The sequence below is a fragment of the Leucoraja erinacea genome, chromosome 3 (genome assembly GCF_028641065.1).
Source record: "Leucoraja erinacea ecotype New England chromosome 3, Leri_hhj_1, whole genome shotgun sequence".
Classification (NCBI taxonomy): domain Eukaryota; kingdom Metazoa; phylum Chordata; class Chondrichthyes; order Rajiformes; family Rajidae; genus Leucoraja; species Leucoraja erinaceus.
Window position 1 is genome coordinate 37277548 of NC_073379.1, and position 19094 is coordinate 37296641.

The following is a 19094-nucleotide window of genomic DNA, read 5'->3' on the forward strand; positions in this document are numbered from 1 at the left end:
GCAAGGTCCAATGACACAGGCAGAGCCATCCTGGTTTTGCGCTCCTACATACGACAAGCTGTTTTAAACACCTTCATGTGCGATCATAAGGTCATGTGATATGAGCAGAATTAGGCCTTTCGGCCCATCACGTCTGCTCCATCATTCAATCATGACTGATCTATCTTCCCCATCCTAACCCCATTCTCCTGTCTTTTCCCCATAACCCCTAACACCCATATTAATCAAGAATCTATCTATCTCTGCCTTAAAAATATTCACTGACTTGGCCTCCATAGCCTTCTATGGCAAAGAATTCCACAGATGCACCACCCTTTGACTAAAGAAATTCCCCCTCATCTCCTTCCTAAAGGAATGTCCTTTAATTCTGATGCTATGACCTCTAGTCCTAGACTCTCCCACTAGTGGAAACATCCTCTCCACATCCACTCTATCCAAGCCTTTCGCTATTCGGTAGGTTTCAATGAAGTCTCCCTTCATCCTTCTAAACTCCAGCGAGTACAGGCTCAGTCCCTTCAAACGCTCGTCATATGTTAACCTACTCATTCCTGGGATCATTCTTATAAACCTCCTCTGGACAGTCTCCAGAGCCAGCACATCCTTCCTCAGATATGGTGCCCAAAATTGCTCACGGTAGTCCAAATGTGGCCTGTCCAGAACCTTATTGAGCCTCAGAATTACATCCCTGTTTTTGTATTATACCCCTCTTGAAATAAATACTAGCTTGTGTTTGCCTTCCTTGCTACCGATTTGACTTGCAAATTAACGTTTTTGGGAATCCTGCATCAGCACTCCCAGGCGACAGATAGCACAATGGGCTAAGAGTTCGGCTGGCGACCGGAAGGTAGCCGGTTCAAATCCCGCTTGGAGTGCATACTGTCGTTGTGTCCTTGGGCAAGACACTTCACCCACCTTTGCCTGTAATGGAATGTAATTACGGCGGCAGGCGCGGGCACACCGCGACGCCCTGTGTCTCCCTTTCAAGGGAGATGCTAAAAATGCATTTCGTTGTCTCTGTACTGTACACTGACAATGACAATAAATTGAATCATTTCATTTCATTTCAAGTCCCTTTGCATCCAATTTCTGGATTCTCTCCTCATATAGAAAATAGTCTACACCTTTATTCCTACTACCAAAATGCATGACACTATATTCCATCTGCCACTTCTCTGCCCACTCTCCCCACCTGTCCAAGTCCTTCTGCAGAGTCCCTGCTTTCTCTACAATACCTGCCCCTCCATCTATTTTCGTATCATCTGCAACCTTGGCCACGAAGCCTTCAATTCCCTCATCCAAATCATATACAATGTGAAGAGTAACGGCCCCAGCACCGACCCCTGCAGAACTCCGCTAGTCACTGGAAGCCATCTAGAAAAGGCCCCTTTTATTGTCAATCTTTGCCTTTTGCCATTCGGCCAACCTGCTGACAATGCTATTATCTGCCCTTTGATACCGTGGGCTTGCTGCTGCTCTGGGTCTGCAGATATCTCTGGGTCTGAGATAGCAGATCATGCATTCTGCACAGCCGTCTGAATACCATGAATTCTCAATTTAACACATGATATTATACACGCATTTGGATTTATGCTCTCTCTGGCTTCAAATGCAATAATTCACTGCCAAAATGAAATAGATCTATCACAGAAGCTCGTGTGGCAGTTTTGGATGGCTTGACTGTGAGGAACGAGTTAAGTAACATCTGCTTTCGTGGCATTGAGCTTGGAAAGAACACTTACCTGCACACTGAACAAATAACATTATCTTCGATGAACTGTGCACAATATTCCCTAAACTAGAGGAACTCAGGGAATGTGACCATGGTAAACATTACGCACTGAGGAAAAATAATTCTATGTGTCAAGAAACAGCAATAAAAGTTTCCAAAGGCGATGGAAAGACTGGAGGAAAGACTAGATGCTGAGAGTTCTCTTATATCTGCATTAAGGAGGCAATTAAACACACCTGAGCAATTACAAACACATGTGAAGCCATGTGTCCCAAACATTATGGTGCCCTGAAATGGGGAGGGAGGGACTATGTATAAACACAGCTGTAATTTCTACATGGTGAAACCAAAATGTATAAAAATGGTCTTTAATTAAATCTGACAATGTGCACTTGTGATTTATCTATTACAAATATCAAATTGTGGAGTACAGAGGCAAAAAAATAAATCATGGTTCTTTGTCCCAAACATTATGAAGGGCACTGTAAGTGCATTAATTTACAATGGACAAATCGTGCAAATCCGAATAGAATATTTCTGCAAGTTAACATCTACTTGCGGAAAATGTAATCATGCAAAAATACTTCAATATCCAACCGGATCTTCTATAATCCTTAAAATACTTAATGTTTTGTTCAAATGTATCAATTCTTCAGTCACAAAATAATTGCGGCCTACTTGAAAAATATGCCACATTTCAGAATTTTCTCCCTGAACACCCTAGTCTCTCTTACCAATTCATTCAAATGTTTGATATAGCCTTTTTTCAACACAACAAACATAATCTGCATTTTCTCAGAATCCATTTATGACATGATTACACCTGCCCAAGCTCTTTGTGGGTATTTTTTTCCTGTTAAATACGCATCAGATTTCCACTGCTTTATCATCTATTTGTTCCTTGCTATTAAGTTTAAATCAATGCAGATTCTTTTCAAAGTCTAAATTCCACGATTTACTGAAGACCAGTTCATAAAAGTTCCAGCAAAAAGACTGCCGGAGGAACTCTGCACGTCTAGACAGATGGTGTTTCGGGTCAGAGCCCTCTTTTTTTGATTTTCACTCAATTATGAATCCAGGAGTAATAAGTGAAGGTTAACCAGACAAAGAAACCTCCAAACCCATAATGGTTAATAAATGATATGCCTGTGGGATTTATACTAATTTAAGCAGACAACTTCATAAATAGACAAATCAAGACAAAAAAAAGATCAAAATAAACAAATAGACAAAATAGTAAAATCCAGATTATCAGAAAAAGTCTCATCAGGATACAGAACCACTTCATCCTGGCAGGGGAAACAAACTGCAATAAAATATTATTTTCCTTATTCAAGGCATTTTTGCTTTGATTCCAAGACAATAAAAACAAACAAAATCCACTAAAAAAAAATCAAACCTGGTTCTCAAAATGACATGCCAAATCACCAACCACCCTAATCACATTTGTACATTAGTGCATATTTTGCAACATATCTAACCAAGCAACAATTCCTCAGGTGCCAACAGAGTTAAATGGCCTTAAACCTTGCTGCCAAGAAGCACATTCCATTAAAAAAACACAGCAGTTATTTATAAGACTACAACAAAGCGACTCTAGCAAAGGCAAGAATAAAAGATCGATGATTGAAGTTCCAGTCTGGTTAAAAAATAGCGGCTGGATATACTTTGCACTACACTGTCAAGAATGAAACTGAATTTTGGACCTCCCCCATCAGCCAGGTGTCTGATTTAAACAGAAACCGGTTTAATTCCAGGTTGCAGCAGAGGTTGGTTGATTTAACCACCCTCAGAAATGCCTAAAAGCAAAATCACTGAACGGCACCAAGCCACTACAAGGCATATCAAGAAGCTGGTCACGATCATTTCAGATTAATAAGCTGAGATATAAACATTTTAAAATGTTGACTTTGAATGAACAAAGAATGTGACTGTATTACCTGAATTAAAGACAGAATACATAAAATACATGGAAGCATGTCATTCAATCCAAGGTCTATGCTGGTGTATAAACTGCCCAAGAGCCATCTTCCATCCCAACATCACCTCTACCTTTATTTATCCTTATCTATTTCTATATCTCCCTGTATATTTATTAACTTTCTCCTAAAAACGCAATTCACAACAGCATCACATTTCACATTTTCATTATTCTCTAGGTTATGATCTTTCCCCTGGATTTATTTGAGTTTATTGTAAGTTAATGTTCTGGGAGTTTCCCTCCCTTGCTCAAACTTTCTGCTTGAGCAGTACAGAAGTCAGTGTTCCCTTGTTGCAAGTGACTTGCCAAGCTTGCAAAAGAAACCTATTATAAGACGATCAGTTCTGGGAACTCATTTAATGTATTATAATATGTAAAATAAATTAGCAAACTTTACCTAATATAATCCTACTTTTAAAGAGTGTCATTCAAATTCAAATATTAATGACTGTGATTGACTAGATTTAAAAAATATTTTACAGCTCCTGGCTAGAATATCTGTTGGAGTACTGCCTCCAAATGTATTTTAAAATCTCAGCCAATCCAGTGTTGCACTGAATATCACAATATGATCTAGTGAAACATTGTTTGCAGTACCAAGTCCTAACCATATTACTATGTGTCACCCCATCACCCCACAATCCAAGTATGCAAGAAAGTAAATTAAAGACCATTCTCTCTCCAAACCAGTTCAAGAAAAGTCCTTCCTCCAAGGATCACACAAATGCTAAGAGCCTCCTTCATACAATGTAATAGACAGTACCAGGATCAGAATGCCAAGGTCATAGTGAACTATTTCAGTAGAACCACTTTGAAACTAGAATCTGCAATCATGTGTGAAACACACTAATAAACTGCTTTAGTTACGGGAGTCTACAGCCAAACCAATGAAGCTTTCACTCCAATGTAAGCTGCAGAACAAAAGCCGATGAAGAAAAGTTAAACCCAGATCGTTGTTTAATCTCCACGACTACCTTTCACTGAAGAACCAAGATAGAAGAACAACAGCATCTATCAACAATTCTGCAGCTCCTCTCTCAAATTACTTCTTCATTTAAAACCGGAACTTGATGTACAACTGATGGTGAAGGAGGCAGAAAAACAAAGCTATGTGTGAACAAATCCAGACGTATTCTCATTCAGAGCAGCGAATATTTGATCATGTTTAGTGGAATACCTTTGGCAACTGGCTAATTTTTAGTGTCTTCATCACCCTATTAGAAAATGCAGCAGGACACAGTCACAAAGACAGGTTTGGCTGAATAATCCATCACTAGACAGTGACACACACAGTCACCAAATCATTGGTGGAAGCCAAAGATTTAACGTCACGCTTATAGATTATTTCCAAAGTTATGGCACAACAAAAGGCAAAGCAACTTGCTTGTGTTGTACTCAGTCTTCTGGGACTGCCACTATGGATATGCATGCCTAAAATGGTGAACAAATATATTAAACAAAAACAATGAAAACCAAGCAGGAACTGTGTGTGCAATCTTTAATTTCCTTAGCAGCCTTTATTTATTAGCTTATATATTTTTTTAAATGACAATGCTAAAGATTTGCAGAGTAGGCTTTGCTGGTGAAAGGTCTATCTACGCAGAAAATCTCCAGTTCATCTTTGTAACTGCTTTAACATACAACTAAGTAACTGTACTGGTACAGATCATCATCTGAAAATATAGAAAGTGCGAGAATCTTCAACAACCATGATAAGATTTAAGCAGATATTTCCAAGACAAAAGATTGCTGCAGCATTGTGTACTTGCTCTGCCACATAGAAAGTGCATGGGAAGCCATCAACTCCTTGTTGCCTTGATTTACGGCGTACACTGTTGAAGCTATCAGGTTGATAAATGAAGGACCACCTTTAGATAACCAATTAAAGTGACTTGCAAATGCTGGGAAATTCATGGCAGAGTTGCATAAGGCAATGGCAGTGAATGGAGAAAACTGAGTTAATATCTACATGGAAATTAAAGATAGCAGGTTATCTGAAATTGTGGAATTAAGCATCAGATCTTGAAGGCTGTAATGTGTCCACGTGGAGGATGCAGTGCTATTTCTCAGGACTTACTCAGGACTTCATTTGGAACAGGGGATGATGCACCAAGAGAGATGAGGATGGGTGGACAAAACGATTAATTAAATTGGCAGGTATCTGGAAGCTCAAGGACTATTCCTACAGAAAGAGGGACAAAGCAGTCACCCAATCACCATTTGTTTGTTTTTCAATGCACAGGAGACCAGCAAACAAAATGCACTAGATTGAACAAATTGCTGCCACACTGGAAAAAAACTGTTTGAGAAAAAGATGTGTATGTTGGTAGAATCTTGACGAAAACAATGGACATTGCAAAGTATAATTTGTTAAACATGGAGGCTTGTGGGGTGGATGTTTGAAACTCCATAATTGCTCTATCGGGAAGTGGGTAAGAGCAGAGATGTGAGAAATAGATGAGACCCCTTACAGGGCTCTGTCAAGCTAGACTCAAAAAGCTGGAGTAACTCAGCGGGTCAGACAGCATCTCTGGAGAAAAGGAATATGTGACGTTTTGGGTCAAAACATCACATATTCCTTTTCACCAGAGATCCGAAACATCACATATTCCTTTTCACCAGAGGTGCTGTTTGATCACTGAGTAACTCCAGCTTTTTGTATCTACCTTCAGTTTAAACCACCATCTGCAGTTCCTTCCTACACATGACAGAGGAAAATATATCTGAGCTGTCTTTGTGGAAAGATTCATCAACAGCGACAAGGAACATGAGAATGGAATTATGTGCTTACATAAGGTAGAGCGAATGAAAGTATAGTTGAAAAAGCTGTGGATAGATGTGGACTTTAAGTGAGAATTTGGTGCTAACTTACCCCTTGAGATGGAGGCAGAGAGATCGAGAAATGGTCAGACAGACCATGTAATGGTGAGACCAAGGTGACAATAAACTATTCACACTTATTCCCCAAAGAATGGTTTTTATTTTAAATGTGCATATATTATTGTGCAAAAATTACAGAACATTATGCTCAAGCATGATCTACTTTTCTTCTTCATGGGCTTGATTAGTTTCTCCATTAATATAACAATGAAATGTCACAAGCATCCTTTTATACATTTCTGTAGCAGTAGCAACATGATGCTGGAAGTTTCGAAACATTCCTTCATTCCCCATCCTTCTGAGATGTGGTTATACTGAATTATGCAAAGTGCAAGTCAAAGTGAGTCTGTTGGTTTTCAACAGGTGGAGATATTAAGGGAAGTACATGTAAAATATTATTTTCCATAATGGTTTTATGGAATGTACCAGAGGAGTTACAAAACCAAACAAGGAATTTGGGCATGCAGGCAGTTTGTGCCTATTCAGTTTTGAATAGAATTTAATTGCGAGGCCTTTTACAGAAGGTAGGATTTGATCATCAAATCATTCAAAGTACATTGTTAACTGCTCTATATTTCTGTATGACTTTGGAATAAATATGTATCAATTACCATGTACTTATTATTGTTCACATCCAATTCAACCTGCAGGATAACTCAACCACTATGACCGAAGTGATGAACACATGGCTTTTACAAAGGGGAAGTCGCTTGACAAAAGCATCCATTCAGTGGCACACAATTCCACCTTCTTTTCTCTCCCAGTCGCCACCTGGAATAACACAATTGAATTTTGCATTCCAGAACATCTCAGAATGCAAATACTAAGAATTGACACATTACAGAATGAATAGTAAAACCTTGGGGAATATTGAAGATGAGAGGAACCATGGAGTACAAGTCGAAGGATCCTCAAAGGTAACAACACTGCAGATAAAGTGGTGAAGGCAAAGTAAGGAACAAGGTGCTACAAGAAAGAGAATGCAGATGCTCAAGTCTGTAGCAAAACCAAAGGAAGCTGCCAGATGAACTCTACATGTCAGGGAGCATCAATAGAGGAAAATGGATAGTCAACATTTTGGGCTGGGACACTTCATCCAAATGGCTCCATACACTAGTTACCTCTTGCAATCTGGCAATTCCTCATGGAATTGCACTTGATTGAGGGACAAATACATTAATCAGTGCTTTACTTGTTGACATTAAAAGTTCCGGCACACACAATAAATAAATAAACTGCATTCAGAAAGTATTCAGACCCCTTCACTTTTTCCACATTTTGTTACGTTACAGCCTTGTTTTAAAATGGATTAAATTCTTTCTTTTTTTATCTTCAATCTACACACAATACCCCAGATTGAAGAAACAAAAACAGGTGTTGAGAAATTTTTGCAAAGTAATTAAAAATAAATAACTGAAATATCACATTTATATGAGTGTTCAGACCCTTTGCCATGACACTCAAAATTGAGCTTAGGTTCATCCTGTTTCCATTGATTACCCTCGAGTTGTTTCTACAACATGTTTGGAGTCCACCAGTGGTAAATTAAATTGATTGTACATGATTTGGAAAGGCACACACCTGCATATATAAGGTCCCACGGTTGACAGTGCATGTCAAAGCACAAACCAAGCCACGAAGACTAAGGAATTGTCCGTAGATCTCCGAGACAGGATTGTGTCAAGACACAGATCTGGGGAAGGATATAAAACAATGTCTGCAGCATTGCAGATCACGAAGAGGACAGTGGCCTCCGTCATTCTTAAATGGAAGAACTTTGGAACCACCAGGACCCTTCATAGAGCTGGTCGCCCGGCCAAACTGAGCAATCGTGGGAGAAGGGCCTTGGTCAGGGAGGTGACCAAGAACCCGATGGTCACTCTGACAGAGCTCCAGAGTTCATCCAGAGATGGAAGAACCCTTCGGAAAGGACAACTATATCTGCATCACTCCACCAATCAGGCCTTTATGGTAGAGTGGCCGGATGGAAACCACTCCTCAGTAAAAGGCACATGACAGCCCGCTTGGAGTTTTCCAAAAGGGTTGTTTTCCCTGGTCTGATGAAACCAATATTGAACTCCTTGGCCTGAATGCCAAGCGTCACATCTGAAGGAAACCAGGCACTGCTCATCACTTGACCAATACCATACCTATGCTGAAGCATGGTGGTGGCAGCATCATGCTGTGGGGATGTTTTTCAGTGGCAGGAACTGGGAGACTAGTCAGGATCGAGGGAAAGATGAACAAAGCAAAGTACAGAGAGATCCTTAATGAAAACCTACTCCAGAGCATTCTGGACCTCAGACTGGGGCGGAGGTTCACCTACCAACAGGACGACGACCCTAAGCACACAGCCAAGACAACGCAGGAGTGGCTTTGTGACAAGTCTGTGAAGGTCCTTGAGTGGCCCAGCCAGAGCCCGGACTTGAACACGATCAAACATCTCTGGAGGGACCTGAAAATAGCTGTGCATCGACGCTCCCCATCCAACCTGACAGAGCTTGAGAGGATCTGCAGAGAAGAATGGGAGAAATTACCCAAATACAGGTGTGCCAAGCTGATAGCGTCATGCCCAAGAAGTCTTGAGGCTGTAATCGCTGCCAAAGGTGCCTCAACAAAGTACTGAGTAAAGGGTCTGAATACTTATGTAAATGTGATATTTCAGTTATTTCATTTTATTTACTTTGCAAACATTTCCAAACACCTGTTTTCACTTTTTTATTATGAGGTATTGTGTGATGATAAAAAAAAAAATAATTTAATCCATTTTAGAATAAGGCTGTAATGTAACAAAATGTGGAAAAAGTGAAGGGATCTGAATACTTCCTGAATGGACTGTACGTATCAGTTGGCCAGAAAACAAAATAATGACATATCTTTTTGAAGGTGCCATTATACCATACTGACGTGCTCCATCACAAAAAAAAAGCACTGACTTTAATATAAAATAGCTGTGATATTAAAATTGAAGGAAGGAACTGCAGATGCTGGTTTACACCGAAGATTGACACAAAATGCTGGAGTAACTCATCCGACAGAGAGCCTTTCTGGATAGAAGGAATGGGTGACGTATTGGGTTGAGACCCTTCTAATTTCCCTTGAGTAGTCAGGAGTCGCCTGTTGATTCTCTAAGGTCAAGAAAATGAACTGCTTCAAGGAAAAAAAAGAAAAAAAAAAATAAAAAATTGCTTGGTGGGATTTGGACACAAGCAAGCTGCAACTAAATTGGTTGGGCAATTCTGACAATGCAGGTGTAACAGAAAGATTACTTCAATTGCCTGAAGATAACAAGAAGCAAAGTGTGAATTGGTTTTCAGACAGGTGACATGCAGTGAACATATATACAGTGTTTTTTAATGTATGGTGTGATCGTTTCACAGCATTGGAAGTAATTTATGGTCCGTCATTGAAGATTTAAAAATAAATATTCATTCGGATGAGCTGAATAACTTGAACAACATTTTCATCAGTCTAAAGGGTCTCAATCCGAAACATCACCCATTCCTTCTATCCAGAGATGCTGCCTGTCCCACTGACTTACTCCAGCATTTTGTGTCTATCTTTGGTTTAAACCAGCTTCTGCAGTTCCTTCCTACACATTTTCATTCTAAGCTTTTATTAAACTAATCAGTTGTATTCATAATCAGTTATTTTCCATATGCTTCATTTTGAATCAATGATTTATCTCTAAATGTTAGACCAAATTTGGACAATAGCTTTATTTCAAAACTCCCATCCTCATTTGCCAACACTTCCAATGCCCCACCACTTTGTACCTAATTCACCAATATCCTTCACATGTTCAATCTTCTTAATATCTCCAAATCCTGCAATCCTGAACTCTTGATTTTAACTAATCCATCATTGGCACCTCTTCCTCACCATTTCTCAAGCTGGCATCCTTGACCAAGATCCGGCACGGTGGCGCAGCTGTTGAGTTGCTGCCTTACAGCAACAGAGGGCCGGGTTTGATCCCGACTATGGGTACTGTCATACGGAGTTTGTACGTCTCCCCGTGACCTGCATGGGTTTTCTCCAAGATCATCAGTTTCCTCCCACACTCCAAAGATGAGCAGGTTTGTAGGTTAATTGGCTTGGTATAAATGTAAATTGTCCCCAATGTGTGCATAGGATATTGTTAAAGTGTGGGGATCGCTGGTCAGTGTGGACTCGGTGGGTTGAAGGTCGTTTCCGCGCTGAATCTCTAACCTAACCCCAACTGTTGCCCCGCGTATGAAATTTTATACAATTAATCATCTGTGAAGCAGTATATTAGTGTAAACAGACTACTAATTTGATTTGATTACACTGAATATCTGACTATATTCAGCAAGCAAATTTGACAGAACATTTTTTTTTTTTAAAAACCATTCATGGATTTCTTAGCCATTCTGCTCCATAATTTAACTCTGTGTTAGGCTTTCAGCTTCTTTGCATTCAAATGTATGCCCATCTGAATATTTAATTGGGTATAAACCCATTTAACTTCAGCATCAACCCACTCCCTACATCAGATAGCAGTGGTACAACATTAGCTCTCTCTTCCTAGAAAAGTCATCCTGCATTATCCAACTACTCCTTATAATGTCCCTCGTCTGCAGTTGCGTCTAAGAAACTGTTCTTTACAGTTTAAGACCATCACATTGTTTTACTGAATTGCAGTACCCAGAATTTGGCACATCAGTCCAGCTAACATCTCATTGATGAGATATACCGTTCAAGCGTGATTTGAACTATATTCTATTTCTTCCTTTAATTTTCCCTTTCTCCCTTTAAAACCCAAGTAATGCACATACTTACTTTCCTCTGCCGCTGTGTATATTGTGCCTGGTAGTTTGGGGTGTGCCTCTGCAGTTTTAGCGGCAATCACAATATTGGCACCATCTTTAGCTGCCTTCAAGGCAATTGCTTTACCAATGCCGCGACTGGCACCAGTAATGAAAAGTGTGCGACCTGCAAGTTTCCTAGTGGGAGATAAAAGAAGAAACTCATTGGAAATTGCTTGTGCATTTTGAAACAAAATTATTACATTGCATATAATTTTGGTTAAAGTTGATGCAAAGGTTAAATTGTTTTGAATAAACCTTGACTCCCTGACCCATAGTCCGCAATCAGTGAAGATAGGCAACAAAGCATGTTCCACAATAATTCTCAACACCTGCAAGGCTGTTTTCTCAGCCCTTGCTATACTTCCTATAAATTTGTGACTGTGTGGCCAAATGCTGCTCTAACTCCATTGACAAGTTTGAATTGACATCACGATCGTGGGCCAGATCTAAAACAATGACAAGACGAAAGACGAAACTTGAACTTTATTTTGCCTTCCATCACAGTGAGGAATGTGTATGTCACTGTGGTGGATGTTCATGTTAAAATAAGAAAGGAAGAGGTGGAGCCAGAGGGTTGAGGGAGAGCTGAGAAGGGGAGGAGAAAGTAACGACTACCTGAAATTAGAGGTCAATGTTCATACATGCTACACTTGTCGCTTTATCTCCCCCCTTGACTCCATTCAAGGACCCAAGCAGTCTTTCCAGGTGCGGCAGAGGTTCACCTGCACCTCCTCCAACCTCATCTATTGCATCCGCTGCTCTAGATGTCAGTTGCTCTACATCGGTGAGACCAAGCGTAGGCTTGGCGATCGCTTCGCCGAACACCTCCGCTCGGTTTGCAAAACCAACCTGATCTCCCGGTGGCTCAGCACTTCAACTCCCCCTCCCATTCCGAATCCAACCTTTCTGTCCTGGGCCTCCTCCATGACCAGAGTGAGGACCACCGTAAATTGGAGGAGCAGCACCTCATATTTCGCTTGGGCAGTTTACACCCCAGCGGTATGAACATTGACTTCTCTAATTTCAGGTATTCCTTACTTTCTCCTCCCCCTTCTCAGCTCTCCCTCAGCCCTCTGCCTCTCTCCCTCCCCCCCACCCTCACAGTCTGAAGAAGGGTTTCGACCCGAAACGTTGCCTATTTCCTTCGCTCCATAGATGCTGCCTCACCCGCTGAGTTTCTCCAGCATTTTTGTCTATCTTCGATTTTCTAGCATCTGCAGTTATTTCTTAAACATACATGACAGACAAGAGAGTTTAGTAGCATGGTGTCAAGACAACCTCTCCCTCAATATCAGCAAACCAAAGTAGCTGGTCTTCAAATTTCTAGATTAGTACAGGTGTCAGAGGCTATGGGGAGAAGACAGGAGATTGGGGTTAGGAAGGAGAGATAGATCAGCCATGATTGAATAGTGGAGCAGACTTAATGGGCCCAATTCCTCCTATCATTTATGATCTTATGAAAATTCAGGATGCGTGCTGGAGTCCACGTTCTAGTCTGTATCAATTGTGCTGAAATGTAGACGATCAATAGCTTCAAGTTCCTCATTGCAAAATTCACCAATAATTTATCCTGATCCAACCACATTGATGCTACAGTCAAGAAAGCACACCAACACCGATACTTCCTCAGAAGGCTAAGGAAATTCAGCCTGTCTCCAACAACTTTTAGGAGTAGTTACACATGCATAATTGAAAGCATTCTATCCAGATGCGTCACAACTTAGTATGGCTGGGATAATCATTTACTACAGGTGCATAAATGTTCGATCAACATACGACATACGCTCATCCAATTTAAAACATTACATAGATTATATTATTCAAAAACTAAATTAAATAAAATCTTCCCTAATGTTTCACCAATCTGTGATAAATGCCTGTGTCAAGAAGCTACCATAGCGCACTCTTTTGTTTTTTGTACAAAAATCCAAAAATTCTGGTATGAAATATTTGATATTTTTTTCAAAATTAATCAAAATAAAACTGGTACCAAAACCAGAATGGATTATCTTTGGAATATCGGAAGGTAACCCTGAACTAAACGTGTTTCAGAAGAATTTATTTAATTACGGGAGAATAATTGGAAAAAAAGCTTATACTTAAATTCTGGAAAAATGCTGCCCCCACACCAACAATAAAAATGTGGATATCAAATATGTTTGAAACATTACATCTGGAAGAGATGAGATTCCTCTTAGCAGGTAAAGCAGACCAATTCCAAAAGACGTGGTCTATGTTTCTGGACCTATTACAAGTATGAGGTGCAATAGTAATTTAAATAAATAAATAAATGGTATCAGGACCTGGTAACGGGAGGTAAAACAACAAAAACAGACTTGGTTGGTAGTCCCCTTTCTGCGGAGTTTAATGTTATAATAGAGCGATTGTTCCTATTTTCTTTTTCTTTCTTTTCTAAGGTCTATTTTCTCACTTTACTTCCTTCTCTAACTTCTTTTCTAAGGGGCTTTCTTTTCCCAACACTCTTGCACTTCACGACTCTTGCGTACTTTCTTTACTTTCCTTACTTCTATCTTTTTCTTAAAGCTCAAAAAAAAATGAAGCGGTACAAAAAAATGTATTAAGATATATGTGTTGTGTAGTACTGTAATTTACCGTACTTCTAATAAAAATAATTTAAAAAAAAAAAACTTAGTATGGCAACTATGCCCAAAACTGCAAGAAGTGCAGAGAGTTGTGAACGCAACCCAGTCCAACATGCAAACCAGCCTTTCCATAACTGATTCCATCTATACTTTACCCAGCCTAGGGAAAGCAGCCATCCTAATAAAATACCACATTCTCTCTTCTCCACTCTCCTGTCATGCAGAAGACACAAAAAAAACTTGAAAGCCTACCACCAGATTCAAGAACAGGACGGCACAGTGGCACAGCCGGTAAAGCAGCTGCCTCACAGCGGCAGAGACCCAGGTTCGATCCTGTGCCTGATCCGCCGAGTTAATCCAGCACTTTGTTTGTGGGCTGCACAGTGGCGCAGCAGTAGAGTTGCTGCCTTACATTGCCAGAGACCCAGGTTCGATCCTGACTACTGGTGTTGTCTGTACGGAGTTTGTATGTTCTCCCCCATGACTGCGTAGGTTTTGTCCGGGTTCTCTGGGTTTCCTCACACACAGGTTAAGTGGCTTAGGTTAAAAAAAAATTGTCAGTTGACCCTAGTGTATAGGATAGTGTTAGTGTACAGGGATCGCTGATCGGCGCGGACTCGGTGGACCGAAAGGCCTGTTTCCGTGCTGTTTCTCCAAACTAAACTAAACTAGGCTACTTCATCACTATTATCAGACACTAGAATAGACGATCTCCAGATCTACCTCATTGTGGCCCTTGCACTTTCTCCATTAACGATGGGCACTAAAATATTCACTCTGTTTCTTTTCCCTTTTGCACAACTTTATGTTCTCTTGTATGGAATGCTTTGCCTAGATAGTGCATAAAACAAAGTTTTCAGTGTATCTTGGTACACATGACAATAATAAACCTATATCAATAAAATCAACTTAGTCCCTGGAAAATAAACGATTAGCACTTCCAGCACACAGATATAAGTTTCTGTAGAATGCTTTTGGTTGTTTACATATGTTCAAAATATATAGCATTTATCAACAGATTCCACAGAATTATTACTCAAGCAAGGCAATTCCTGCTAAAGCTTTCTGTGTAGATATGCTCATTAAGTATTACATTATTTACCTGCCTTAACGTCCTTTAAAACTAGTATTTCCCCATAGGATTCTAACCATTATGACTTCCTTGACTTGTTTTCATCTGTTCTACATCCAAGTCTTACAGTAGTGGCTGTCAACAATACATCTGAAGAAGTAATCAATCTTACCAAGAAAGTAGACTGTACAAAGTAGCATACCTTGGCCACTTTGTACAGTCTACTTTCTTGGTACGAGTGATTACAGCAGCAGCCTCCAGACACTTCTCCCCACCCCCCCACCCACCACCTACTCCCTCATATCAGAATTTATTTTCTTAATTGGACAAGGTAGAGAAGATAATGAATTACAAGTAGAACTCCTTACAAAAGATATACACTCCTTCCATTTTCAACAGAAGTTTGTCATGTCTCAGTGGCATTCCCAGAATGTGGCAGAGTGCCTCAAGAGTCACAGAAGTGATCTCATTACAATAATTTAAATTGGTTCAAAGCCAGACATAGTTAGCAGGAGGTTAGGAGCCATAACCCAAGTTCGATAAGAAGGAACAAGGATTCTGGAATTTCAATAGTCCCAGATTGAGGGAGGGTAATGTGCAAAGAAACATCTTGATATTTGTTCAAAGGAACATACTGATTCAATCTCCGCACCAAGACCCATACTGAACTATGGAAGCCAAATGTGTATTCAGACCTTTGCCTGATATTTAATTTTATCTCCTGTACAATATTAACTGTTTGCATTTAATGTTGCGTCATCAACAACTTGTATTTTGTAGCACTTCGAATATTATGAAAGATATAAATCAGCAATGTCAACTTTGCAGTAACATCCAACAGATTGTGAACCAGTGTTATTCTGGCCTGGCAATGACAAGTACCACTCGATAACAGATGGTGTCAGGAATAGATAGAAATAAGGAACTGCAGATTCTTTACATCTTCAACATGAATAGGTGATGTTTTGGGTCAAGACTTTTCTTAACCTGCCGAGTTACTCCAGCACTTTGTCGGGTTTTTTTGTAAACCAGCATCTGCACTTCCTTGTTTCTATCTATTCCTGAAACACTGCTGTCCTCAAAGTAGGTGAAATTGCATTCACTGCGCAAATTGCAGGAAAATGGGTGAGAGCAAAGTATTTAGAGGATGTGCGGTAAGAGCTGTCATTACTCAAAAGTGCCAAATGGTTTCCTTTTATGTTATAATAACCAAGTAAAATGTATTGAATGTAGGAAACAAAATGTCAGTAAACTACAGACAATTGGGGAGCAAAAACAAATGAAATATTCTTTATAAAGCTAGCTGATTACACCTTCCCCACAGAGGATAAACCCTTTTCACTCCTTTTCTTCTTGTGTACTGATAATCATGGTACTACAATATGTGCAGGAAAGAACTGCAGACGCTGGTTTAAATTGAAGGTAGACACAAAATGCTGGAGTAACGTAGCGGGACAGGCAGCATGCCTGAAGAAGAGTCTCGACCCGAAACGTCACCCATTCCTTCTCTCCAGAGATGTTGCCCTGAGATAATCCAGCATTTTGTGTCTATCATGGTACCGCAACATCTGTCCATCATTCAGGTTCACGTACATGCCCCCAACAAGAATAGAAACATAGAAAATTGGTGCAGGAGGAGGCCATTCGGCCCTTCGAGCCAGCACCACCATTCAATATGATCATGGCGAATCATCCAGAATCAGTACCCCTGTTCCTGCTTTTTTAGGGCAGAGTCTGCAGCATGGATGAAAATTCCCAGAACTTTCCAGTACATTGCAGCTGTATCAATTCTTCAGGCAAGCTCATTAAAAGGACAACAGACCTACCATCACTGTTCTCCACTGTTAAGGTGACAATATTACAGTACCACCAGGACTCTGTCTTTTGAAATGATAGACCTGCACCAACCAGTATGGTAGCCTCTTCCAACATGAAATCGATAGACCACTGCCAACCATTATTATACTCTATTGGTTTCTCTGCGCAAGGACCTGGATCTGTTCTCCAGTTGCAAAGATTGGACCCATAGACACTGGGCTGGCCTGTGAACACAGCGCAGCTTTGCAATCAGGCTGGAGGTCACAGTCCAATGACTGACTTGAGCAACCAGGATCAATACAGTGAGTGAGCCCAGAAACCAGTCTGTGGGTTGCCAAGGGACAGAGCCGAGTACTCTAAACAAGATTCCAAAGACTGGACTCAACAACAGAAGGGGATGCAGGGAAGAAAACAGACAGAGGGTGGCATGGTGAATGTCAACCCCACCCAGAAACAGCCACCGCCTACAGTATTCCCAGTTGCCATACAGTGTAGAACTCTTAAATCCACAAACCCTGCAACCGGATTAAGTGACCAGCTGCTTCCTGAAAAGATTCCCAGTCAAAGCCTCTCTGTTGGTTGGATGAGAAAGCGGGCGTCCTGTATCAAAGTCATGAAGGAGAGCAAGTCATCATTTTTTTGGAAGTCTTGTACTCTACAAGTATTGTTGGTGATTTGTAATCCAAGACATTTATCAGATACCAGACCAAGTGGGACCCAACTGTCACACAGGAGGCCTGGTCTCCCAACGCAATATTCCACCACTGAACCAGAGCCCCCAACTGCGCATGTTCGGCTGACGGCAGAATTTAATAAGTTAAAGTTAATAACTTTACGTTTAATATTTCCATTACCTCTCCATCCCTATACCTCACCATTCCTCTTCCTACCCCTATCCTTCTAAATTCCCCTTCATTCCGCAAAACTCCCCTCCCCTTCACCCTCCCTCTTCTTTCCCCTCTCTTAAAACTCCCCTCCATCAAACCCTCCCTCACCTCTCCCTCCCTCTCTTTTTCCCTACCCTCAGTCACTCCCTCCCTCTGTCCCTCCAATTAAGCATGCAGGTACAGCAGGCAGTGAAGAAAATGAATGGCATGTTGGCCTTTATAACACGAGGAGTTGAGTATAGGAGGTCCTTCTGCGATTGTATAGGGCCCATGTGAGACCACACCTGGAGTATTGTGTGTAGTTTTGGTCCCCTAATTTGAGGAAGGACATTCTAGCTATTGAGAGAGTGCAACGTAGGTTTACAAGGTTAATCTCCGAGATGGCGGGCCTGTCATATGCTGAGAGAATGGAGCTGCTGGGCTTGTATACTCTGGAGTTTAGAAGGATGAAAAGAGATCTTATTGAAACATATAAGATTATTAAGGGTTTGGACACGCTATAGGCAGGAAACATGTTCCCGATGTTGGGAGAGTCCAGAACCTGGGATTACAGTTTAAGAATAAGGGGTAAGCCATTTAGAACGGAGAGGAGGAAACACTTTTTCCTCACAGTGAGTTGTGAGTCTGTGGAATTCTCTGCCTCAGGTGGAGGTCGGTTTTCTGGATACTTTCAAGAGAGAGCGAGATGGGGCTCTTAAAGATAGCAGAGTCAGGGGATATGGGGAGAAGGCAGGAACGGGGTAATGATTGGGGATGATCAGCCATGATCACTTTGAATGGTGGTGCTGGCTCGAAGGGCCGAATGGCCTACTCCTGCACCTAATGTCTTCGTATTGTCTGTAACCCCTGTCCCCTCCCTACACCCCCCTCTCCCTCTGTCCCCCTGCTCCCTCACTCCTGATCTCCCTCCTACCCCAACCCCCCCACCCTACCTCTTCACCTCCCCCACTGCCCTCTCCATCTATCTCCACCCTGCCTCTCCCCCCTCCTCTCCCTCCCTACCCCCTCCTCTCCATCAATCCCCCACACTCCTTCCTTAACTCCCCAGGATCTCCTTGTAAAGCATCGCCGGCCCCGTTTTCTCCACCAGGTCCGTGATGCAGTTGTACTTGAGGCGGGGACTATTGGGGGGGGGGGGGGGGGGGGGGGGGGGGCGCGGAGCGCGGAGCCAGGGGAGGGAGAGGCCGAGGCTGTCGGGTGCCGCTCCTCACCCTCCCCATGTTCTCCCTCCCCGCGGGCGGGTTGCTAGCGCGGGCGGCCTCTCTCTGCCCCCAGACCTCTATCCGGCTACAACT

At 41.4% G+C, this 19094-nt stretch overlaps 1 protein-coding gene across 1 annotated transcript in view; it reads right to left on the minus strand.

The window, feature by feature from the left end:
- The window catches only part of hsdl2 (hydroxysteroid dehydrogenase like 2), a 127956-nt gene that overhangs the window by 96180 nt on the left and 12682 nt on the right, over positions 1-19094 (minus strand). Inside the window, exon 2 of the mRNA XM_055632435.1 lies at positions 11391-11554. Coding sequence (XP_055488410.1) covers positions 11391-11554 — 164 coding nt within the window. The remainder of the gene's footprint in view (positions 1-11390; positions 11555-19094) is intronic.